This window comes from Pleurodeles waltl, chromosome 6 (assembly GCF_031143425.1).
Source record: "Pleurodeles waltl isolate 20211129_DDA chromosome 6, aPleWal1.hap1.20221129, whole genome shotgun sequence".
NCBI lineage: Eukaryota > Metazoa > Chordata > Amphibia > Caudata > Salamandridae > Pleurodeles > Pleurodeles waltl.
Window position 1 is genome coordinate 11,237,058 of NC_090445.1, and position 26,675 is coordinate 11,263,732.

Genomic DNA, 26,675 nt, shown 5'->3' on the forward strand with positions numbered 1-26,675 from the left:
GGACTGGAGCAGCACATCAGGCATGGCCCTGGGAAACCTGCCAGCTGTGCGTGATGGAATCCCACACAAGCCCTTCTAAAGCTTTTCTGCTCTTGGAGCCCCCATTGTCTCTCCAGTGTGCTGCTGAGGGCTCGTAGAGAGAAGCCAGAGGGTCCTCCTCTGGAGAGTGGGAGCCCTCAGCAGCGAGGCCTGCGCCACGTGTGCAGCCGGCGCTCGTCCTTGTGGGCGGGGCCAGTTTCGGGCCAGTTTTCCCGGCGCGGCCCTTCTTTTCACCGGCGCTTGTGCTTGTTTTTATGCGTCAGTTTCTCTTCCCGGGAAGTTCGAAGTTTTGAAAAGTTTCCGGAAGTGGAAGGAGCCGGAGCAGTGAGGGGGGGCCATGGCCGGGGGGCAGCTGGAGGTGAGGAGTGGGGGGGGCAATGCTGGGGGCCTCTGCAGGTGAGGGGGGGGCATGGCTGGGGGCTCTGCAGGTGAGGGGGGGGCATGGCTGGGGGCCTCTGCAGGTGATGGGGGGGCATGGCTGGGGGGCTCTGCAGGTGATGGGGGGGCATGACTGCGGGCCTCTGCAGGTGATGGGGGGGCATGGCTGGGGGCTCTGCAGGTGAGGGGGGGGCATGGCTGGGGGGCTCTGCAGGTGATGGGGGGGGCATGACTGCGGGCCTCTGCAGGTGAGGGAGGGGCATGACTGGGGGCCTCTGCAGGTGATGGGGGGGCATGGCTGGGGGCTCTGCAGGTGAGGGGGGGGCATGGCTGGGGGGCTCTGCAGGTGATGGGGGGGCATGGCTGGGGGCCTCTGCAGGTGAGGGAGGGGCATGACTGGGGGCCTCTGCAGGTGATGGGGGGGCATGGCTGGGGGCCTCTGCAGGTGAGGGAGGGGCATGACTGGGGGCCTCTGCAGGTGATGGGGGGGCATGGCTGGGGGCCTCTGCAGGTGAGGGAGGGGCATGACTGGGGGCCTTTGCAGGTGAGGGAGGGGCATGACTGGGGGCCTTTGCAGGTGAGGGAGGGGCATGACTGGGGGCCTCTGCAGGTGATGGGGGCATGGCTGGGGGCCTCTGCAGGTGAGGGAGGGGCATGACTGGGGGCCTCTGCAGGTGATGGGGGCATGGCTGGGGGCCTCTGCAGGTGAGGGAGGGGCATGACTGGGGGCCTCTGCAGGTGATGGGGGGGCATGGCTGGGGGCCTCTGCAGGTGAGGGAGGGGCATGGCTGGGGGGCTCTGCAGGTGAGGGAGGGGCATGACTGGGGGCCTCTGCAGGTGATGGGGGGCATGACTGGGGGCCTCTGCAGGTGATGGGGGGCATGGCTGGGGGCCTCTGCAGGTGAGGGAGGGGCATGACTGGGGGCCTCTGCAGGTGATGGGGGGGCATGGCTGGGGGCCTCTGCAGGTGATGGGGGGGCATGGCTGGGGGCCTCTGCAGGTGATGGGGGGGCATGGCTGGGGGCCTCTGCAGGTGATGGGGGGGCATGGCTGGGGGCCTCTGCAGGTGATGGGGGGGCATGGCTGGGGGCCTCTGCAGGTGATGGGGGCATGGCTGGGGGCTTCTGCAGGTGATGGGGGCATGACATGGGTCTTTTACCTCCTTCACTGAAGCTTCTTCAAAGCCGTTTTGCTATGTCCCCAGCTATAGAGCCTGTGAGATGGCTTTTGCATTCATAACCATATTTGTCTTGTCATATAGATTTAAAAACACAAACATCAATCTCTTCTGAAGGTTTTACTAAAGAGGTGGTTCTTCTCAGTCTATTCCCAGCACTTCAGAGGGACACGTTCTATTGGGCAGTGGATTCCATTGCATTCTGAAGGAGGCTTTGCTTGGAACCGGCTCTGCCTGTATGCCTCACGCTGATAATCCTCGTGTCAATTCTTTAATTCCATGCTTGCTCAGGGATGGCCATGCTTGGTACGAGCTCTGCCTGTGTGCTGCACACTGATAATCCTCGTGTTGTCTTTGATTCTTTAATTCCATGCTTGCTCAGGGCTGGCCATGCTTGGTACTGGCTGTGCCTCTGTGCCACACACTGATAATCCTCAGGTTGTATTTGGATCTTTAATTCCATGCTTGCTCTGACCTGGCCATGCTTGGTACCAGCTCTGCTTGCCAAGCCCCACATTGTTTGACCTCTGATAGAAGAATATCTTTAGTCTCTGCTACAGACACAACTTTAAATTGGCCCATGAAATATTCATCTCATGCCGGTTGGAAGCGCACACAGTAGCTCTCACTTGAATCCTCTGGTCTTTCTAATTTTTGTCCTATTTCACTGCTTCTTGAACTTTGCCTTTGCGGGGGGAGTGTGGCTTGCTGCAAATGGCATACGATGGAGCTCTGAGATCTCCAGAATGCCGGATCCCATCAGACCCCATTCTGGTCAGGTTGTCATAAAATAAAACTTGGAGCGGAATTCCCGTTCACCCGAGAGCACACAGCGATCCTTGAGTGGGTTCAAACTGGTGCGCAGTTTGAGGACCTGAGGTGAACGCACAAGATGGCGGTGGAAGTGCGGCGCTTCCTCTGATCTGGGGGTGGGGGGGTGATCCACGCTGGTTCCTGCTCAACGGGTAATGCTGACAGCGAGGGCACGGCAGCTCGAGGAGACGGTGGGGATGCACTAGGGCAGCAACGTCCCTAATCGGATTCCTGCAGCTGGACGCGGGTTGGAGGCCCTGAGACTTTGCTTTCTCTGGTCGTGCCTGGATGGAAACTGTCATGATCTGCCTGCCGGTGTAGGGGGGGACCTGCCCCCTTGGTGCTCATGAGCTGGCCGGCAGACGCACTTACCTGCCACAGATGGGCGCTTTGTAGTGAGGACTAAGCCAGCAGGAAGTATGGCCAGGATTGGGCCTGCCATTGCCTGGGTGCTCTGTGGTGGCAACGTAGGCTGCACATCTCAAGTACCCAGAGAGAGTTGTGTGGGTGGGGGCGCTCAGTGGCCTGGGCCTTCCCCTCCCAAGGAGACTGGAGTGTGGCACTATTGGACACCTCAGATTGGCATAAGAGGTGAGGAGGAGGCGGGGAGGTGAACTGTGTTTGGGGTTAGGGGGCGGTAGGAGCCTTCTGGTGTGGAACATCTGGATATTGGACCGCAGTGGGCGGCCAGTGAGGACGCTGCTGGGGCCTTTTGCTCCTTACGCCCCGCCCCCCCCCCTTATTAATCACATAGCAAACCAGGGGCCCCATGCCTGGTGGCGCTGACGGGCGCCTTGTGCTGTCTCTGAAGGGTCCCCTGGAGGCAACTTCAGAGCAGGACTTCAGGGAAGCAGTCCGCCTGCGGGCCGTGATAGGCATCAGGGAGCCCACCAAGAAGAAACACTGCGGAAAGCATGGTACTGGAGCTGTGGGGAACTAAATGGATCAGCGAGCACACCTTGCCATTGCCCGTGCCCACGGTGGCCGGAGGTGTAATTCATAAGGAGCTCTGGGCAGCAGAGGTGGGCAGTGTCAGAGCTATCCTTGTGGGAACAGCTGGTCTGTAGTGTGGCAATCTCATGTTGGAGGGGCCTTAGGGTGCCTGCCTGGACCGTGGTGTGCTCTCAACACCTGAGATTTAGGGAGTCCATATTTAGGCATTGCCCCAACCTCAGCCTGGACAGTGACAATTGGAGTTTTACTGATGCAGGATGTCCCCACGTCCGCAGAGAATGCCCCGGTGCTCCAGCCCTCAATCGCAGTGGTGGCGACGCACACAGCTGTACTGCGGAGCAACCTTTCTTTTCTCCTTATTGGTTATTGAGTGAGGAAAATGCACCCTTAGGGCTGAGATTGAACCAGACTCGAGATTTCCCACTTGCGGCTGTGGACTGCCTGTCTACATATCATTTTGGGTTGCTTTGACCACCGGAGGCAGCAGCTGTCGGTGATTGTCCACCCCTTGGCCTGGGCTGTGAGGTGGCTTACCAAGGGAAAGAGTGTGCGAAAGCGAGACACAGAATCAGGTATTCTCCCGAAAACAGACTTGGACTCGGTTCAGCTCAGGGATGAGACTCGCCACAACTCCAGACCCTGCAAGCAACACCTACCTTTCAAGATAGCATGGAAGCAATTAAAGCATCTCGCGAGGCTATAGAAATGAAAATTGACACATCAGGCACCAACCATAGCTTCTTACGAGACAATCATAGGTGAATAAATGGGTCACAACAGCTGAGAGGGTGATCTCTTACATATCCCCTAAGGTCACCGCCACCAGTGGCCGTCTTATCGCCATGGAAACTCGACTCAAAGTACCGGAAAACAGAGCAGAGGATTCTGAAAACAGGACACACCGCAACAATATTCAAATTGTTGGGTTATCAGAGAGAGCCGAGGGATTGGACATGGTGAAGTACTTAAAAAAAAAAAAAAAAAAAAAACTGGCTCCATACCTCGGTAGCCCCTGAGGGCCTCTCCTCCTTCTTTGCTTTAGTGCCATCAAGACCCTTCCCGCCAGGAGCCCCCCCCAGCTTTTGGTGGCACGCTCACTCTACTTTAAAGGTCATGACCATTTACTGAGACAGGCCAGACAGAAGAAACCCTAACGCATTGGGAACACCTAAGTAATGATATTCCCGATTTCCTGAAGGAGGTCTAGCGCACTGCTTTTCTGCAGGCCAAGAAGAAACACTGAGCTTCTAGAGAGGGAGGATAGAGGTCAGACTCTGACCACGACCTATAAGACTGAGACCACGCCAGTATCCTTTTGCCCCCTGGTGAGAAATTATTAGCTATGCCAGTTCCGTTGTCTTACCTCAAGGATTTAATTGGCCCCCAGATTGTGGTGCTTCTCACACAATTACACACTGACAGCTGTGGTGTACACAACTGATTATAAAATGTATCTTGAAATGTCAGAGGCATTCATACTATGACTAAACAATAGAAGCTATTTGCTTATCTCCTTAGATGGGGATCAATATAGCATTTTTGTAGGAAAAACACTTGATGGTGAAAGAGCGTTTAGCCCTTCAGCAGCGCTGGAGAGGGCAAGTCTATCATACAACTTACTCTGCCTTTGCTAGGGGTGCCCAGATAAAAAATCTGATCTCGGCTTCCCTTTCAGCATGCGGAATCTGTAGTGGACCCAGAGGGCAGGTATGTAGCGGTCGCAGGTAGACTAAATGGGAAAGATGTCACGTTCATTAACGTCTATGGCCCTAACCTCAACCACAGTGCATTTTCGGAGCGTCTATCATCGCAGCTGACTTCCCTTCTAACCCAAAATGTCACAATCGGGCGGGGGGCATTAGTGCCCACTCTCACATTTGCTACTGCTGTAGAACCTCTTGCAATGCTGGCCCATTTGCGGTTCCACTATGATGGCCTTCGAGTGGACAGGACCATGCACTGGACTGCATTATATGCTGATGATCTCCCTCTGTTCCTTGGGGGCAGATCTAGCGGGTACTAGGGCGCTCCTGGAGGCTTTGGGCACCATCTCTGGGCTGCAGGTCAATTGGCACAAAACAAGACTTTTTCTTACATGGGGAACTGCAGTGCCCCCTGACCAGCTGGTGGATTTCACTTGGGAACCCCAATGTCTCCTGTACCTAGGAGTGAAAATGTATCATTCTCCGGTGGACATATATGATGGGAATTATGGCCTGGTGGTTGGAATCTTGCAGTTCCATATTAAGGTAGAGTGGCCCTCCTTAAGATGGTGGTTTTGCCCTGTTTTTTATACTTCTTTGGGATGCTCCCGCTTTGGCTTCCCTGATCCTTTTTTGCTCATCCTAATACTATGGTAACTGCATTTATATGGAGCACAGGGCGCCGACCAGTAGCCCTATCCACACTCCAACGTCCAGCTTCCCAGGGAGGACTGGTGGTCCCAGATTTGGAATCCTCTTACTTAGTGGCCCAGCTACAGTGGTTCACCCAGTGGGTGTATCGTAGACAGTCACTGGGGGGCACTGTAGGACTCTTGGTCCCCACATATGAGGCCTAAATCAAAACGCTTCTTGGACACAGGGGAATTTAAGAACATTTGGAAATGTTGGGACCGTGGCCTGCGTAACACGGGCACTAGGATCCCGTACTCTCCGTACCTGCCCATAAAAACCCTATTTCAGCTTCCACATAGTGGGACCCTGGCGGGATTACAGACTTTGGTGGCTGTTACCAGGGTGGGAGATCTGTACCGCGACTCCACGCTACTCCAGTTTACAGAATTCCAGGGGGAATTTGATTTGCCTCAGGGTAGTTTCTTCTTTCATGGGTTGGTATTGGTCGCTGTCCTTAAACATTTGAAGGCGGGAAACACAGAACCTAAAATAGATCATTGCTGCTGTTATATAGAACTATGCTCTTCAGCCACTGGAGACACTTCGATCCTGCTGGGAGGTGAACCTGGGGGCCCAATTCCAGATCATGGGAGGCCATATTAGAGCATACCCCCAAGGTATCCCGGAATGCGAGATTTAAACGTATCCATTTTTATATACAGCATACCTGACCCCTGGGAAAATTAAGCAATACTTTGGGGCAACAGATGCCACCGGTCCTTGTTGTAGAGGGGAGGGTACCAATTTTATTTACTGTGAGAAAGTAGCCTCTTTCTAGCATGGTTACCCCCATTTTTGGCCTGTTTGTCAGTGTGTTTGACTGTGTCACTGGAACCAGGACCCCAGTGCTTATGCTCTCTCCACCCTTAAATTTGGTTGTTGGATTCTCCTAATACAGTATTCCACTCATAATTGGCATTCTGGTGCCCCCTTATAAGTCCCTAGTATATGGTACCTAGGTACCCAGGGCATTGGGGTGCCAGGGGATCCCTATGGGCTGCAGCATTACTTTTGCCACCCATAGGGAGCCCATGCAAAGCTTCTACAGGACTGCCATTGCAGCTTGTGTGAAATGGTGCATGCACCCGTTCACTGCCATTTATACTGCACCAGGTCACTTACACTTCACCCATATTCCAGGCCTTCCAACCCTGAAGGCTAGTTGCAAAGCACCTGTGTGTGAGGTCACCCCTGCACTAGCAGAGGTGCCCCCACGTCGTCCAGGACCACTTTTCTGGACTTCGTGAGTGGGAGGATGCCAATTTACGCGTGTGCTGAACATAGGTCAATACCTATGTCCAGCTTCACATTGGTAACTCTGAATATGGCCATGTAAGGCGTCTAACATCTTGTAATTATACCCCAATGCTGATTCTAACATTGGTTGTATAATTCCATGCACTCTGGGGGCTCCACAGTGGACCTCCAGTACTGCCATACCAGCCTTCTGAGGTTTTCCAGGCAGCCCCAGCTGCTGCCACCTCACAGACAGGTTTCTGCCCTCCTGTTGCTCAAGCAGCTCGAGCCCAGGAAGGCAGAACAAAGGATTTCCTTTGGGAGAGGGTTGTTACACCCTCTCCCTTTGGAAATAGGTGTTAGAGGCATGGGAGTGGTAGCCTCCCAGAGCCTCTGGAGATGCTTTCAAAGGCACAGATGGTGCCCTCCTTGCATAATCCAGTCTACACCGGTTAAGGGACCCCCCAGTTCCTGTTCTGGCGCGAAACTGGACAAAGGAAAGGGGAGTGACTACTCCCCGGTCCATCACCACCATAAGGGTGGTGCCCAGAGTGTCCCTGGGTTTTGCCATCTTGGATTCTAAGGTGGTGGGGCACTCTGCTGGGAGCATCTGAGTGGCCAATGCCAGCAGGTGATGTCCGAGCCCTCCCCTGAGGTCCCCTGTGTAGCTGACCAATCCCCTTTACAGAGCTATTTAGGGTCTCTCCTCTGGGTGTTTCTTCCGATTCGGATTGCAAGACTCCAGCAGGAATCCTCTGCATCCTTTACTTCACCTTCTACCGACGAAAGTGCATCTGGACCCTCCAAGAACTCTACAAACTGCAACAAAAAAGCAAAGACGACTTCTGCAACATTGTATCTTCAGCTCCTGCCACCAACTGCAACTATTTCCAGGTTGTGCATCCTCCGAGGACTGCCTGGCTTCAGCCTGCACCAGACGAACGAAGGGCTCTCCCTTCAAGTGAAGGAGTCACTTCCCTGCTTCAGCAGGCACTCTTCTGCAGCGACGACTGGTGGCTTTGGTCCCCTCGCCTGAAGAAGTGCATGGATCAGCAACACAGGTGGTGGACTGAAGTGGTGGTAAGAGCTTGCCTTCAACGCAAGACTGTACCCCCGTGCACCACGTGTTTTGCAGTTGCCAAGGGTTGTTGGCATCCTTCCACGAAGTTCTTTGTGTGCCGTGCAGCTCCGGCCCCCAGCACTCCTTCCTGCGATGCTCAGCCTCCCTTTGGAAATAGGTGTGAAGGGCTGGGGAGGAGTAGCCTCCCCCAGCCTCTGGAAATGCTTTGATGGGCACAGATGGTGCCCATCTCTGCAAAAGCCAGTCTACACCGGTTCAGGGATCCCCCAGCCCTGCTCTGGCGCGAAACTGGACAAAGGAAAGGGGAGTGACCACTCCCCTGACCAGTACCTCCCAGGGGAGGTGCCCAGAGCTCCTCCAGTGTGTCCCAGACCTCTGCCTTCTTGGATTCAGAGGTGTTGGGGCACAATGGACTGCTCTGAGTGGCCAGTGCCAGCAGGAGACGTCAGAGACCCCTCCTGATAGGTGCTTACCTCTTTCAGTAGCCAAGCCTCCTTTCTTAGTAGCCAAACCTCCTTTTCTGGCTATTTAGGGTCTCTCCTCTGGGCTATTCCTCAGATAACGAATGCAAGAGCTCACCAGAGTTCCTCTGCACTTCCCTCTTCGACTTCTGCCAAGGATCGACCGCTGATTGCTCCAGGATGCCTGCAAAACCGCAACAAAGTAGCAAGACGACTACCAGCAACATTGTAGCACCTCATCCTGCCGGCTTTCTCGACTGTTTCCTGGTGGTGCATGCTCTGAGGGCTGTCTGCCTTCACCCTGCACTGGAAGCCAAGAAGAAATCTCCTGTGGGGCGACAGAATTTTCCCCCTGCCAACGCAGGCACCAAAAGACTGCATCACCGGTCCTCTGGGTCCCCTCTCATCCTGACGAGTGTGGTCCCTGGAACACAGGAGCTGGGTCCAAGTGTCTCCCACAGTCCAGTGGGCCCTTCTGTCCAAATTTGGTGGGGGTAAGTCCTTGCCTCCAAGCCAGACAACAAACCTGTGTACTGCGTGATTTGCAGCTGCTCTGGCTTCTGTGCACTTATCCAAGGATTCCTTTGTGCACAGCCTAGCCTGGGTCCCCAGCACTCCGTCCTGCATTGCCCAACTCGCTGAGTTGGACTCCGACGTCGTGGGACCCTCCATTGTGACTCTGAGTTCACAGATCTTCTAAGTGCCTGTTCCGGTACTTCTGCGGGTGCAGCCTGCTTCTGTGGGGACTCTCCAAGTTGCTGAGCGCCCCCTCTGTCTCCTCCTCCAAAGGGCCACATCCTGGTCCTTCGTAGTCCCCAGCAGCACCCAAAATCCTCAACTGCGACTCTTGCAGCTAGCAAGGCTTGTTTGCAGTATTTCTGCCTGGAAACACTTCTGCAACGCCATGCACGCCGTGGGACATCTTCCATCCAAAGGAGAAGTTCCTAGCCCTTTTCGTTGTTGCAGAATCTTTGGCTTCTTCTATCCGGAGGCAGCCCTTTTGCACCTTCATCTGGGGTTTAGTGGGCACTTGCCCCCCCCTGGACACTTTCATGACTCTTGGACTTGGTTCCCTTCCTTTACAGGTCCTCAGGTCCAGGAATCCGTTGTCAGTGTTTTGCTGGTGCTTGTGGTTCTTGCAGAATCCCCTATCACGACTATTGTGTCTTTCTGGGGTAGTAGGGTAACTTTACTCCTACTTTTCAGGATCTTGGGGCTGGGTATTTTGCACACCCTTACTGTTTTCTCACAGTCCCAGCGACCCTCTACAATCTCCCATAGGCCTGGGGTCCATTCGTGATTTGCATTCCACTTTTGGAGTATATGGTTTGTGTTGCCCCTAGACCTATGTTTACCTATTGCATCCTGTTGTGTTTCTACATTGTTTGCACTACTTTTCCTACTGGTACTTACCTGTTTTGGTTTGTGTACATAGAACTTGTGTATATTACTTACCCCCTGAGTGAGGGTATTCTCTGAGATACTTTTGGCATATTGTCACTAAAATAAAGTACGTTTATTTTTAGTAACTCTGAGTATTGTTTCTTATGATATAGTGCTAAGTGATATAAGTGGTATAGTAGGAGCTTTGCATGTCTCCTAGTTCAGCCTAAGCTGCTTTGCCATAGCTACCTTCTATCAGCCTAAGCTGCTAGAAACACCTCTATTCTACTAATAAGGGATAACTGGACCTGGCACAAGGTGTAAGTTTCACAAGGTACCCACTATAAGCCAGGCCAGCCTCCTACAGCAGTGCTATTTTCCTCCATCCGCGAGCTTTGCGTGTGACAAGTCTTGTTGGCGAATCCAGCAACACAAACCAGACTACAATCATCCATCTGGTGTGGAACATCATTTGCACTAACCTGGAACCCGCATCCATCTTCTTGGGTGTAGAACTGGCTGTTCTTCTTCACTGGTGGTTCTTCTTTTGCACCGTCATCCGGGTTAGCAGGGGCTCCTGTTTTCCCTGTACTCTTCATTGCTTCTAGGACTGGGTCCCCTTCTTCCAAGGGTCTTCAGGTCCAGGAATCCATTGTTGATGTCTTGCAGTCTCTTCTGGTTCTTGCATAATCTTGGCTCAATGGTTAGAGCGGCAGACCCTGAAGCAGAGATCTGGCTCAAGACCAGGGTTCAAGTCCAGCTTCGGCAGGTCTTGGGCTCAATTCCCCTTGACCAGATAATTCTCGCCTCAGTGCCTAATCTAATTCATGGGTCCCACTCTGCAACTCTGGGCAATAGCTTGCTTAATCTCCACAACGGCCCCAACAGCGCTTGGATGCCTGGCTTCACCCTGGGGGTGCTCAGGAGTGGGCGCCTCACAGGGAAAAGCCAGGAGGGGTTCCATAGCGGTATGAGTACAGCGCCTTGAGACCCTAACGGGTGAGTAGTGCGCTATACAAGTGCTAATTTACATTTATATTTAATCTTCCATCACATGTTCTTGTGTGTTCTAGGAAAGTTACTATGATTTACTCCTGCTTTCCTGGGCTCTGGGGTGGGTTCTGTTACTTACCTGTGGTGTTTTCTTACACTCCCAGCACCCCTCTACACACTATACTTGCCTAGGCGGGAAACCGACTTTTGCATTCCACTATTTTTGTATATGGTTTGTGTCCCCCAAGGCCCATTGCTATCTATTGTGATTTTCACTATTTGCACTGTTTTCTAATTGTTTGTACATCTATTACTGCATTCTAGTGTATATTACTTACCTCCTAAGGGAGTATAGTCTCTAAGGTATTTTTGGCATTTGTGTCACCAAAATAAAGTACCTTATTTTGTAACACTGAGTATTTTCTTTAATGTGTGTGAGTACTGTGTGACTACAGTGGTATTGCATGAGCTTTGCATGTCTCCTAGTTAGGCCTTGGCTGCTCATCCACAGATACCTCTAGAGAGCCTGGCTTCTAGACACTGCCAACACTTCACTAAGAGGGGATACCTAGACCTGGTATAAGTGTAAGTACCTTTGGTACCCACCACAAACCAGGCCAGCCTCCTACATTTACATGCTGTGGGATTGCCCTCGCCTGGTGTCCTATTGGGTCGAAGTTACTAATGTGCTGTCAACATTGTTGGAGAAGGAAGTGCCTACCACACCGGACCACTGCCTCTCACACTGGTTCCCCATCCATTGAAAACCAAAGTGGTTAGTAAATTCCAAGACTTAGGACTGGGCAAACATGAGATCACAAGACACTGGAAGAATCCTAAGGGCCGGACCACCCCAAGATGGCGTAGAGAGCTGGAGAGACAGACAGACTATGAAGGCATCTTACTCCTGAGAGAAGCATGGAGGGGGATAGGTTACATGGAAGTGACACAAGTGTGAGGAGGAATAGTAGATAGCCTGAAGAACCCTGATTCCCAATCACAGGCGGCCTCCCTTGGATGAACTGCAGCCACACTGCTCTGAAGCACGGCTCCGGGTGTAGCCTTATGAAACTGTTAGAAGTACTCTGCCCTGGGGGGGATAATCGAGCATCTTACTCCTTCATTTAGACGAAGCCTCAGTGATAGCTAGGAACTTTACACCATCACTCTAAGACCCAGAGGTGGCTGATCTTCTGACCAGGGCCGGGGAGAACGCAGGATCTAGACTTTGGGAAGGTGATGTTTTTTCTCAAAGTCCATTGCTGTTACCACTCATGATCCGCTTGGCTCCGTCTACCATGTCAAGTTGAATTGAACCCTATATTGTTGCCTGAAAATATGTAATAAAATCTGTTTACCAAAAAAACATTATTGCCTTTTCACAACTGATATCCTTTGTTCATTTTGGCTGTAACTTTTCTCGGGTTCACTTGCATCTCTGTCCTGGTTTCTCCACTTAAACTGCTCAATTCATCCTGCACATCCTAACAAGCAGAAGCTTTCTTCTGTTATTTTTTCTCGATCTCTCAGCTGCTTTAAACATGGTGAATCACTCAGTTCTTTGGAAGTATCTCTCTTCATTGGCTGGATTTTTCTTGGGATTAGTTGGTGTTCTGGCTAACTGTTTGTAACGATCCTGGTACCTTGTAAGCAATCTATGTTTGTGTCATCTACTCTTCAATTTGTAGTTCATCTGGGCTCAGTTCTGGATAGTTTGCTCCACTCTCCCCTTGCTCACGGTTATACCTTCTTTTGGGGTAGACCCTGATTGCATGTGGATGACTCTCAAATTGTCTTCATGCTCTCTTCCATCTCACTTTAATCTGAAGTTTCAGCTTGTCTTTTGGCTTTGGAGGTCTGTGTGTCTTTACGTTTCTTTAACCCCAGTCCAAAGAAACTGTTTTTCTCTTGGTTCCCCACATACCCCTCTCCATCCTTCTATGTACTTTACTCCATCTCTGCAGTCTTGTTCCATTTCCGTTTCCAACATTTGCTCTGTTTGATTCTTCACCCAACTTTCTTCACCAGATCTCCACTGTCAGCAATGTGTTATTTCCACTTATGTAATTTCTGGAAATTTTAATCCCATTTTAGTTTGTTCTACTTGGAAACATTGCTACAAACTCCTATCTTGGTGGTTGTTTTTTCTCTTTCTGCTGATCTCCCTAAAAATACCGCAGCCCTACTCTACGTTATTCAGATTTCTGACATTCCCCTTTTATTCTCTTCCTTCCCACATTCATACTTCATCTTAACTTAAGTTGTCTGGTTCCTTTTTGAATGTTCAGTTCAGGTTCTCTTTTGAATGCAGTGTGTTCACCTGCTGTCCCTGCCTTCATTATTTTCATTCGTTTCTTTCTTGGTCTCCACTCAGAAGATGTATTTGATTTAATTCATTGAAAACGCTGTAAACGTGCAGTGGAGGATGGTGTGAAAATCTGGATACAATTGCGAGAGAGTTGATGTTAAAAATGTCCGCTTTGGGTGGTAGCTGTAGTGTTTGACTGGCAGGCACTGCTGTCTGCGACCCCATGCATGGGGATACATGGATTTTGTATGATTGCGAAGGGTCCTGCACCCCAACGAGGCGGAATGTGTGAGCAGACAAACGCTGAATGGGGGGTGACTGGGAGGCCTTTGGGCAGGTGGTGCACCACCGGTAGAGCAGTGGTGCGATTGTCTCGCAGGCGGATGAGTCCTTTGTTAAACACTCACCTGCTCTTGCTCCTCAGAGCATGCTACTCCAGGAGCTGTGCAGTGGAGCAGACCTCCTCGATCCGCTTTTCCAGCACCGACTGGAGGACGCCAAGGACCACCTCCGGAGGGAGATCCAGAAGGAGCTGAAGATCAAGGAAGGCGCCGAGAACCTGCGGAAGGCGACCACCGACAAGAAGAGCCTCAGCAATGTGGAGGTGCAGCTGAAGTGCTGCAATCGCAAGCTGCAGCGGCTGCACTGGGAGCTGCAGGAGCTCAATGCGCGCCTCGTCGTGATGGAGGAGAGGACCGGTAAGCAGGAGAGTAGAACAGAAAGGGAACCATGAAAGCACAGGGAGTAGTGAGTGCTAGAAGCAGTGGGCTCCAGGTACATCCTGGGGAGGAGGCTGCAGTGGACGGGGAGATGCTACTGATGTGGCGGTGGGGAGTACAAAAAGCGGGAGGCTGAAGTCATACCTTGGGGAGGAGAGTACAGTGGACAGGGAGATGGAACCTGATTCATACCTTGGGGAGGAGAGTACAGCGGACAGGGAGATGAAGCCTGATTCATACCTTGGGGAGGAGAATACATGGGGTGGGAGATGAGGTCTGCATAGGCGAAACTGGGCACACAAACCGGTTGATACCTTGGGGAGGAGAGTACAGGGGGTGGATAGACAATCTGCAGAGAAGATATGGACTATAGCAATCAGTTTGTATCTTGGGGCGGAGAGTACAAGGGTTGGGGAGATAGACCCTGTAGAGAAGAAACTGGGTAGAAGAATTAGTTGATACCTTGAGGAGGAGAGTACAAGGTGCAGGGAGATGAAATCTGCAGAGGAGATGCAGAGTGCAAGAATCAGGTCATACCTTGGGAAGGAGAGAAAAAGAGGTGGGGAGAAGAAGCCTGCAGAAGATAAACTGAATACAAGAATCCGTTCATACCTTGGGAAGGAGAGTACAGGGGGATGAATTTATACCTTGGGGTGGAGAAGTACAGGGGGGATCAGTTCATACCTTGGGGTGGGGAGTGCAGGGGGGGGGATCAGTTCATACCTTGGGGTGGAGAGTGCAGGGGGGATCAGTTCATACCTTGGGGTGGAGAGTGCAGGGGGGGGATCAGTTCATACCTTGGGGTGGAGAGTGCAGGGGGGGGATCAGTTCATACCTTGGGGTGGAGAAGTACAAGGGGGATCAGTTCATACCTTGGGGTGGAGAGTGCAGGGGGGATCAGTTCATACCTTGGGGTGGAGAGTACAGGGGGGGATCAGTTCATACCTGGGGGTGGAGAGTGCAAGGGGGGGATCAGTTCATACCTTGTGGTGGAGAGTGCAGGGTGCGGGGAGATGAGGCCTGCAGAGAAGGTATGGGGTACAACACCCATCTGACAGATGGGGCCTCGACAGGGGCTCTAAATATTTTGATTTTTCTCTTGTCCAGGTGATTCTCTGTCTCCAGACCCCCATCTTTGGGAGGAGAACCCAAACCCAGTGAAAGGGAGGATCAGAGCTTTAAAGAAGCAACTTCACATCGAGATGAAGGTGAAGCAGGGTGCAGAGAACATGATCCAGATGTACTCGAATGGAACGTCAAAGGTAGGGGAACCAGCCCATTGCGTCCCTTCATGGAGGGTTTCTCTTCCTCTCCTGCTGCTTGTGTGATATTTTATTTATAGATAACATTTACAAAGCGGGCTGTCACCAGACTGATATCCTAGCACTGGAGTTAAGAGCCCACTACGAAATATCTGGGAGATCTGGGCAGAGTATCCATCAAAGCCTGGATGCTGCATATGACCACACTATTAATGAGCCCGGTCATTTCCCATTGACCTCCAAGACTACAATGGCCACCTCGTATAAAGCCGGGCGGAATGATCATAAAAAGCTTTGCTTATTTTAACCAGCAATACCTATATAACCACTATTGAAAGATGGAGAAGCCCAAAATTAAGGACATTTCTGTGGCAGTCGTTCGAGTTCCCTGCCCTTTAGCGACACGTTAATGATGCTGTAGGCTCCTTCATTCCATAGTGAGAAAACAAGACGGTTCCAGTCCCTGTTCACACCAGGACCAAGAGTAGAAGGCCAGATTCCCTAACATTTAAGCACCATGGCCAGATCATCTTTAAAGCATGTAAAACCCATAAATATTTATTTTAAATTAGACATTCAATCAATTTATGAATACATAATTAGTGTTAGTTAAAAGGCAATACACAGAACAGAATGATGGCCATTTAAGTCAGGTGCAGAATTGGAGGAAAAGGAATTTAAGAATGTATTACCGAGTGACCGTCCAATCTCTCTATCTCTAGTTTGCCAAAAGTTCTTTAAGAGACTTGGCCACCTGCCCTCAGTAACGTATCATTCACTCTAAAGATAATTTGAGCTGATCCACTCTTTGTGAGCTCACAAACTCCCTGAGTGAAAAATAAACTCCCCGTCTCCTTCTCGGTCTATAAAAATCTCTGTTAATTTTTCTGGTTTCTGCATGCACAAATGATCACATTCTCCTTTCCACTTTCCCATATCTGTGCTGTGTAATTCTAGAGTGGGGGAAACATTTGAAAAACATATAATAAAAACCTCTGTCCCTTTGGAACTAGTCGCTGTAGGCTTGGAAGGGTCACTGTGTCAGGTTATTCCCTCCCCTACCACCTGCTACCATCTTGCATTCCCACATCCCCCAGTTCATTCCTGTTTGCACCTCTGAGGTCACTCAGATCTTGTGCTTCCTGCTGCCATAAGTCCCATCATTGCCTCACTGCCCCCAAGAGAGAACTTGCTGGCTAATTCCCCCACAGATGCGATGAAAAGTGAGCTTGCACTGATTTCAAGGGGGTGCGTTTATCCTTGTTCCTCAACACAGATGTAATGCTTGAACCACAGGCCCCCATATAGGATTTTGTGTCCCACACCCGGGCCTGAGCAGATAACACAGGGTTAGCGCCGAGTTGCACCGCCTCTCACTGTCAGTACTGGGAGGGCGGGAGCTAAAGTCCTCTACAGGTCTGACTCTCACTTTAGTTGTTGGCTCCAACTAGTTCAGCATTCAGTTTGGTTATTGGGGTATCGCCTTCTCTTCGTCGAACTGGCCCATCTGTTATAATATTTTCTGATTGTCAGGATCGTAAACTCTTGAGCACGGCTCAGCAGATGCTCCACGACAGCAAGACAAAGATGGAGCTGATTCGTATGCAGATCGTGAAAGTGACTCAGTCTGCAGGTGTGCAAGAGGAGCTGGGAGATACTGCAGGTAAGGTGCACCATCAACCTCCTCAGTGGCCAGCAGGTGTAGGAGACTTCATCACTTGTGTGCAGGAGGAGCAGAGGGACACCACAGGTAAGGTGCACCATCAACCTCCTCAGTGGCCAGGAGGTGTAGGGGACTTCATCACTTGTGTGCAGGAGGAGCCGAGGGACACTGCAGGTAAGGTGCACCATCAACCTCCTTGGTGGCCAGTGGGGTCCATAGGTAATCTTTAGCGGGGGCTCGTAAGTTGTGGGCACAGAAAGTTCATCTCAATACTCTCACTAGCTCCACAAGCAGTATATTTTGTGGCCTCCGTGGCCAAAGGTGCCACTGTAAATGCACATTGTAGGCTCTATTAACAGCAGGAGATTACACTGGTAATGTGCGCTGAAGGCTGCATTTGTGACCTCTATAATTTTTTTATTTTTAAATCAGTAGCGCAGATACTAAGTGACTGTTCAACCTTCCCTGGGTGTGGGGCATTCTACACCCAATCAGGTTTCAGGAGCAACCACAGCATGGAGACCGCCCTCCTCGCCACCACAGATGATATCCGCTTGCTCCTCGACTGCGGCAAAGGAGCAGTGCTAATCCTACTGACCTATCCGCCGACTTCGACTTGGTTTCACACCTCACCCTCTGCTTCAGACTCCACGTAGCCGGCATCCGCGGAAAGACCCTACAATGGATATGTTCCTTCTTGTCTGGCAAAACCCAGAGAGTCAGACTCCCACCTTACCTGTCAGAGATCAGATGTGGAGGCCCACAGGGCTCCTCCCTGTGACCCACACTCTTCAACATCTACATGGCCCTGCTCACAGGAGCCACGGGCTGAACACAGTCTCCTACACTGATGACACCCAGCTGATCATCTCTGACCGAAACCCCACTACTGCCTAGAAGAATTTCCAAAATGGGATGGAACCCATCGCCGCCTCGATGAAGGATAGCTGTCTCAAACTAAACTCTGATAAGACTGAGATCCTCATCCTGGGACCCTCCACATCAGCCCAGAATTACTCCTGGTGGCCATCAACCCTCAGCATCCCCCTGCCTCCCCCACCCCCCACCCATAACCACCCAGGCAACCTCGGTTTCATCCTCGACTCATCGCTCACCATGACCCACCAAGTCAATTTAGTCACATCCTCCTGTTTTCACACTCTCCAACTGCTCCGGAAGATCTGCAAATGGATCCCAAAGGACTGCTGCAGACCAGTGACCCACAGCACATCCAAAACTCCTCCGCAAGACTCATCCTGGACATTCCTCACTAGGAACACATCTCCAATCACCTAAGAGACCTTAACTAGCTTGCTATTGAAGGCCCTCCGTGACGTAAGACCCGCCTACCTCAACCAACGCTTCACCTTCCACTCACCCACCCCCCCAGACCTCTCCGTTCCACTCAACAAGCACTAGCCACGCATACGAAAGACCTTGACTGGTGGAAGATCCTTCATTCTCCTTGCAGCAAAGATCTGGAATACCTTGCCCCGGCACAGTCACCATCGCTGCATCAGTTCAGGAAGGACCTTAAATCCTGGCTGTTAAACCGAAGCTCAGAGGACAAACCACCTCAGCACCTTGAGACCCTTATAGGTGAGTAGCTGCTCTTCATAAACTTTGATTTGACATTTGACCTGCCCTTGTCTGCGGCAGGAAAAGTAAGTGTTGGTCATCCTGCCGTACCTGGGGCAGACTCCAGTGCACAGGGGTACCATCCTGCATGGAGAGGCAAGGGCTTACCGTCTCCCAGGCTGGACAACAGGCAGAGAGGCCGTACATGGGGCAGACTCCAGTCACTCTGACCTGGAAGCTCTTTTACAGATGGAGTAGGAAGCTGGCATGGCGTGTGGTGAGCACCTATAGTGTTATCATCATATATACCAGGTCCAGGTATCCCCTATTAGTGAAGTGTAGTCCGTGTCTAGGAAGCCAGGCTCTCTAGAGGCAGCTGTGGATGAGCAGCCAAGACTTATCTAGGAGGCATGCAAAGCTTATGCAATATCACTGTAGTCACACAGCACTTACACACATGCAAGAATCAAACAGTGTTACAAAAATAAAGGTACTTTATTATCCTAACACAACACTAGAATACGTACAGGCAGTTTTCCCAACTGAAGGTAAGTACACACTAATTATATACTGTAAGGAAATGCCTCCTTGGCATGGTTACCCCCTGACTTTTTGCCTTTGCTGATGCCAAGTTATGATTTGAAAGTGTGCTGAGGCCTGCTATCCAGGCCCCAGCACCAGTGTTCTTTCCCTAACCTGTACCTTTGTTTCCACAATTGGCACACCCTGGTATCCAGGTAAGTCCCTTGTAACTGGTACCCCTGGTACCAAGGGCCCTGATGCCAGGGAAGGTCTCTAAGGGCTGCAGCATGTCTTATGCCACCCTGGAGACCCCTCACTCAGCACAGACACACTGCTTGCCAGCTTGTGTGTGCTGGGGGAGAGAAAATGACTAAGTCGACATGGCACTCCCCTCACGGTGCCATGCCAACCTCACACTGCCTATGGCATAGATAAGTCACCCCTCTAGCAGGCCTTACAGCCCTAAGGCAGGGTGCACTATACCACAGGTGAGGGTATAGGTGTATGAGCACTATGCCCCTACAGTGTCTAAGCAAACCCTTAGACATTGTAAGTGCAGGGTAGCCATAAGAGTATATGGTCTGGGAGTCTGTCATACACGAACTCCCCAGCACCATAATGGCTACACTGAAAACTGGGAAGTTTGGTATCAAACTTCTCAGCACCATAAATGCACACTGATGCCAGTGTACATTTTATTGTGAAATACACCCCAGAGGACATTTTAGAGATGCCCCCTGAAACCATACTTGACTTCCAGTGTGGGGGGACCAGTTTTAGCAGCCTGCCACACACCAGACATGTTGCTGGCCACATGGGGAGAGTGCCTTTGTCACTCTGTGGTTAGTAACAAAGCCTGTACTGGGTAGAGGTGATTCTCCCCTCCCCCTGCAGGAACTGTAACACCTGGCGGTGAGCCTCAAAGGCTCACCCCCTTTGTTACAGCACCCCAGGGCACTCCAGCTAGTGGAGTTGCCCGCCCCCTCCGGCTACGGCCCCACTTTTGGCGGCAAGGCCGGAGAAGATAATGAGAAAAACGAGGAGTCGTCACTGGCCAGTCAGGACAGCCCCTAAGGTGTCCTGAGCTGAGGTGACTCTGACTTTTAAGAATCCCCCAATAGGATTAGGGATGTTATTACAAAGAAAGGGAGCACACTGCCTACACTCCAGCAACAAAGTCCAACCCCAATGCATCATGGTAAATGCAGTCGAATTCGTAGTCCATTCCGAAAGTAATAAAGTCTTTCACCTCTGTAGGCGCAGCAAGTGCTGTTTATCCCTGTACACGTGTTTCTGGGTTTAGCCCATCATCAGCAGGGAGCAGCATGGTATAGGGGCTTGCTTGAAATGCCGCCAAATGTTTTCTCAGGTTTATGTACCTCTCATGACGCACAGGTGCCTCCCAAGGCTCGTCAGCCGTGGCTCAAGGGAGCCGTCCAAAGACAAAATTACAAAGAAAGGGAGCACACTGCCTACACTCCAGCAACAAAGTCCAACCCCAATGCATCATGGTAAATGCAGTCGAATTGGTAGTCCATTCCGAAAGTAATAAAGTCTTTCACCTCTGTAGGCGCAGCAAGTGCTGTTTATCCCTGTACACGTGTTTCTGGGTTTAGCCCATCATCAGCAGGGAGCAGCATGGTATAGGGGCTTGCTTGAAATGCCGCCAAATGTTTTCTCAGGTTTATGTACCTCTCATGACGCACAGGTGCCTCCCAAGGCTCGTCAGCCGTGGCTCAAGGGAGCCGTCCAAAGACAAAATTACAAAGAAAGGGAGCACACTGCCTACACTCCAGCAACAAAGTCCAACCCCAATGCATCATGGTAAATGCAGTCGAATTCGTAGTCCATTCCGAAAGTAATAAAGTCTTTCACCTCTGTAGGCGCAGCAAGTGCTGTTTATCCCTGTACACGTGTTTCTGGGTTTAGCCCATCATCAGCAGGGAGCAGCATGGTATAGGGGCTTGCTTGAAATGCCGCCAAATGTTTTCTCAGGTTTATGTACCTCTCATGACGCACAGGTGCCTCCCAAGGCTCGTCAGCCGTGGCTCAAGGGAGCCGTCCAAAGACAAAATTACAAAGAAAGGGAGCACACTGCCTACACTCCAGCAACAAAGTCCAACCCCAATGCATCATGGTAAATGCAGTCGAATTCGTAGTCCATTCCGAAAGTAATAAAGTCTTTCACCTCTGTAGGCGCAGCAAGTGCTGTTTATCCCTGTACACGTGTTTCTGGGTTTAGCCCATCATCAGCAGGGAGCAGCATGGTATAGGGGCTTGCTTGAAATGCCGCCAAATGTTTTCTCAGGTTTATGTACCTCTCATGACGCACAGGTGCCTCCCAAGGCTCGTCAGCCGTGGCTCAAGGGAGCCGTCCAAAGACAAAATTACAAAGAAAGGGAGCACACTGCCTACACTCCAGCAACAAAGTCCAACCCCAATGCATCATGGTAAATGCAGTCGAATTCGTAGTCCATTCCGAAAGTAATAAAGTCTTTCACCTCTGTAGGCGCAGCAAGTGCTGTTTATCCCTGTACACGTGTTTCTGGGTTTAGCCCATCATCAGCAGGGAGCAGCATGGTATAGGGGCTTGCTTGAAATGCCGCCAAATGTTTTCTCAGGTTTATGTACCTCTCATGACGCACAGGTGCCTCCCAAGGCTCGTCAGCCGTGGCTCAAGGGAGCCGTCCAAAGACAAAATTACAAAGAAAGGGAGCACACTGCCTACACTCCAGCAACAAAGTCCAACCCCAATGCATCATGGTAAATGCAGTCGAATTCGTAGTCCATTCCGAAAGTAATAAAGTCTTTCACCTCTGTAGGCGCAGCAAGTGCTGTTTATCCCTGTACACGTGTTTCTGGGTTTAGCCCATCATCAGCAGGGAGCAGCATGGTATAGGGGCTTGCTTGAAATGCCGCCAAATGTTTTCTCAGGTTTATGTACCTCTCATGACGCACAGGTGCCTCCCAAGGCTCGTCAGCCGTGGCTCAAGGGAGCCGTCCAAAGACAAAATTACAAAGAAAGGGAGCACACTGCCTACACTCCAGCAACAAAGTCCAACCCCAATGCATCATGGTAAATGCAGTCGAATTCGTAGTCCATTCCGAAAGTAATAAAGTCTTTCACCTCTGTAGGCGCAGCAAGTGCTGTTTATCCCTGTACACGTGTTTCTGGGTTTAGCCCATCATCAGCAGGGAGCAGCATGATATAGGGGCTTGCTTGAAATGCCGCCAAATGTTTTCTCAGGTTTATGTACCTCTCATGACGCACAGGTGCCTCCCAAGGCTCGTCAGCCGTGGCTCAAGGGAGCTGTCCAAAGACAAAATTACAAAGAAAGGGAGCACACTGCCTACACTCCAGCAACAAAGTCCAACCCCAATGCATCATGGTAAATGCAGTCGAATTCGTAGTCCATTCCGAAAGTAATAGTCTTTCACCTCTGTAGGCGCAGCAAGTGCTGTTTATCCCTGTACACGTGTTTCTGGGTTTAGCCCATCATCAGCAGGGAGCAGCATGGTATAGGGGCTTGCTTGAAATGCCGCCAAATGTTTTCTCAGGTTTATGTACCTCTCATGACGCACAGGTGCCTCCCAAGGCTCGTCAGCCGTGGCTCAAGGGAGCCGTCCAAAGACAAAATTACAAAGAAAGGGAGCACATTGCCTACACTCCAGCAACAAAGTCCAACCCCAATGCATCATGGTAAATGCAGTCGAATTCGTAGTCCATTCCGAAAGTAATAAAGTCTTTCACCTCTGTAGGCGCAGCAAGTGCTGTTTATCCCTGTACACGTGTTTCTGGGTTTAGCCCATCATCAGCAGGGAGCAGCATGGTATAGGGGCTTGCTTGAAATGCCGCCAAATGTTTTCTCAGGTTTATGTACCTCTCATGACGCACAGGTGCCTCCCAAGGCTCGTCAGCCGTGGCTCAAGGGAGCCGTCCAAAGACAAAATTACAAAGAAAGGGAGCACACTGCCTACACTCCAGCAACAAAGTCCAACCCCAATGCATCATGGTAAATGCAGTCGAATTCGTAGTCCATTCCGAAAGTAATAAAGTCTTTCACCTCTGTAGGCGCAGCAAGTGCTGTTTATCCCTGTACACGTGTTTCTGGGTTTAGCCCATCATCAGCAGGGAGCAGCATGGTATAGGGGCTTGCTTGAAATGCCGCCAAATGTTTTCTCAGGTTTATGTACCTCTCATGACGCACAGGTGCCTCCCAAGGCTCGTCAGCCGTGGCTCAAGGGAGCCGTCCAAAGACAAAATTACAAAGAAAGGGAGCACACTGCCTACACTCCAGCAACAAAGTCCAACCCCAATGCATCATGGTAAATGCAGTCGAATTCGTAGTCCATTCCGAAAGTAATAAAGTCTTTCACCTCTGTAGGCGCAGCAAGTGCTGTTTATCCCTGTACACGTGTTTCTGGGTTTAGCCCATCATCAGCAGGGAGCAGCATGGTATAGGGGCTTGCTTGAAATGCCGCCAAATGTTTTCTCAGGTTTATGTACCTCTCATGACGCACAGGTGCCTCCCAAGGCTCGTCAGCCGTGGCTCAAGGGAGCCGTCCAAAGACAAAATTACAAAGAAAGGGAGCACACTGCCTACACTCCAGCAACAAAGTCCAACCCCAATGCATCATGGTAAATGCAGTCGAATTCGTAGCCCATTCCGAAAGTAATAAAGTCTTTCACCTCTGTAGGCGCAGCAAGTGCTGTTTATCCCTGTACAGGATTAGGGATGTGCCCCCTCCCCTCAGGGAGGAGGCACAAAGAGGGTGTAGGTCACCCTCAGGGCTAGTAGCCATTGGCTACTAACCCCCAGACCTAAACACACCCCTAAATTGAGTATTTAGGGGCTCCCAGAACCTAGCAAGATACATTCCTGCAACCTAAGACGAAGAAGGACTGTTGACCTGAAAGCCCTGCAGAGAAGACAGTCACACCAACTGCTTTGGCCCCAGCTCTACCGGCCTGTCTCCCCACTTCAAGAAAAACTGCAACAGCGACACGTTCCACAGGGTCCAGCGACCTCTGAAGCTTCAGAGGACTACCCTGCATCTAAAAGGACCAAGAACTCCCGAGGACAGCGGCTCTGCTCCAAAGAAGAAACCTCTTTGCAACAAAGAAGCAACTTTTGAAGAACACACGTTTCCCGCCGGAAGCGTGAGACTTTGCACTCTGCATCCGACGCCCCCGGCTCGACCTGCGGAGAACCAACACTACAGGGAGGACTCCCCGGCGACTACGACCCTGTGAGTAGCCAGAGTTGACCTCCCTGAGCCACACCACCCCCCCAGCGACGCCTGCAGAGGGAATCCAGAGGCTCCCCCTGACCGCGACTGCCTGCTTTAAAGAACCCGACGCCTGGTAAAGACACTACACCCGCAGCCCCCAGGACCTGAAGGATCCGAACTCCAGTGCAGAAGCGACCCCCAGGTGGCCATCTCCCGTGCCCAGGTGGTGGCTGCCCCGACGAGCCCCCCCCCCCTTGCCTGCCTGCTTCGCTGAAGAGACCCCTGGGTCTCCCATTGAATCCTATTGCAAACCCAACGCCTGTTTGCACTCTGCACCTGGCCGCCCCCGTGCCGCTGAGGGTGTACTTTTTGTGCTGACTTGTGTCTCCCCCCCCCCCCCCCGGTGCCCTACAAAACCCCCCTGGTCTGCCCTCCGAAAACGCGGGTACTTACCTGCTGGCAGACTGGAAACCGGGGTACCCCCTTCTCCATTGAAGCCTATGTGTTTTGGCCACCACTTTGACCTCTGCACTTGACCGGCCCTGAGCTGCTGGTGTGGTAACTTTGGGGTTGTTCTGAACCCCCAACGGTGGGCTACCTTGGACCCAACTTTGAACCCTGTAGGTAGTTTACTTACCTGCAAAACTAACAAACACTTACCTCCTCCAGGAACTGTTGAAAATTGCACTGTCTAGTTTTAAAATAGCTTATTGCCATTTGTGTGAAAACTGTATATGCTATTTTGCTAATTCAAAGTTCCTAAAGTACCTAAGTGAAATACCTTTCATTTGAAGTATTACCTGTAAATCTTGAACCTGTGGTTCTTAAAATAAACTAAGAAAATATATTTTTCTATACAAAAACCTATTGGCCTGGAATTGTCTTTGTGTGTGTTCCTCATTTATTGCCTGTGTGTGTACAACAAATGCTTAACACTACCCTCTGATAAGCCTACTGCTCGACCACACTACCACAAAATAGAGCATTGGAATTATCTCTTTTTGCCACTATCTTACCTCTAAGGGGAACCCTTGGACTCTGTGCATGCTATTTCTTACTTTGAAATAGTACTTACAGAGCCAACTTCCTACATATACACAATAGCATTCAGCAGTTTGCATAGAAACAACAAGCATTGGCAATACTTAGTGAAAATAGTGAGGTCCCTAGGGGAGGGTCAAACCGTATACTAAGAGAGGGGAATGCGAGGTGAAGTCCCCAACCCAAAGAATATGGAGTTGTTAGAGAGGAGTTGGAAGAACTAGGAACCCCAAGAGGTGAGTACCTGAGTGAACCCCAGCGGCGAGGAGAGCAGAGGTAGGTACCTGGTCTTCCCAAAGACTGGCAAGAGAACTTAGAAAATGGATTGTGCAAGAACCGCACCAGACTAGAAGAAACCAATGATGGATTTTGAAAGAAGAGGACCTGCAAAAGAAGGGGACAGTGTCCAGTGCACGATGGAGTGTCCAGTGGGGGCAGGAGCCACTACCCACCCTTGTGTGGATGAAGAACCAGGTCAACGGGGAAAGAAGATGACCAGCTGTGAATTCCAGGAGCCAAAGAGGAGTCCTTGGAGTGGTGCAGATGGTGTCCTATGACGGTCACTGTGTCGCAGATGGTCAGTGGTGTAGGAGAACCACCATTAAGCCTTGGCAAATGCAAGAGGAGCAAAAGAAGAGTTGCAAGGCTGAAGAAGATCAGCAATGCCCTAGGGGACTCTACCCTTGGAGGGGAGTCCGAGGTGACCCTATGCAGTTGGGAGAGTCAGCAGAAGCAGCCGCAGCCCCCACAGGCAGCTCACTGGCAGCAGGCACAGTAAGTCACAGTGAGGCCCAGTCAGCACACTTGAAGAGTTCCACGTCGGTGGAGCAGCAGCGAGGAGACTGCTTGGCAGGATGGAGTGCTAGAGGCCAGGGCTACACGGAGCCTGAAGATCCCTTGGAACAGGAGCAAACAAGCCTTGGTAGCTGCAAGAGTCGTGGTGCACAGGGGTACCGCCTGCAAGGAGAGGCAAGGGTTTACCATCTCCCAAGTTGGACAGCAGGCAGCGAGAACCAAGGGGACCACTCCAGACCACCACGTGTGATGCAGGATCCAAGCAGTTCCAGGGGAGAGCAGATCCACGTAGCTGGTTGTCATTGCAGTTGGTGCCTGCGGATGCAAGGGAGTGACTTCTACACTTCAAGGGAGATTCCTTCTTGCTTCTTGGGGCAGGCTGAAGTCTTGTCGACCTCAGAGGATGCACAGCTGAGGAAATGTTGCAGTTGCTGGAAGGAGCCTGTAAGGAAATGCCTCCTTGGCATGGTTGCCCCCTGACTTTTTGCCTTTGCTGATGCTATGTTTACAATTGAAAGTGTGCTGAGGCCTGCTAACCAGGCCCCAGCACCAGTGTTCTTTCCCTAACCTGTACTTTTGTATCCACAATTGGCAGACCCTGGCATCCAGATAAGTCCCTTGTAACTGGTACTTCTAGTACCAAG

General features: G+C 51.2%; 1 protein-coding gene across 1 annotated transcript in view; it reads left to right on the top strand.

Annotated features, from left to right (window-relative positions):
• Positions 1 to 301: 301 nt before the first annotated feature.
• The window catches only part of PKN3 (protein kinase N3), a 167,814-nt gene continuing 141,440 nt past the window's right edge, over positions 302 to 26,675 (top strand). Inside the window, exons 1-4 of the mRNA XM_069237013.1 lie at positions 302 to 397; positions 13,644 to 13,917; positions 15,046 to 15,200; positions 16,734 to 16,863. Coding sequence (XP_069093114.1) covers positions 377 to 397; positions 13,644 to 13,917; positions 15,046 to 15,200; positions 16,734 to 16,863 — 580 coding nt within the window. The 5' untranslated portion in view covers positions 302 to 376. The remainder of the gene's footprint in view (positions 398 to 13,643; positions 13,918 to 15,045; positions 15,201 to 16,733; positions 16,864 to 26,675) is intronic.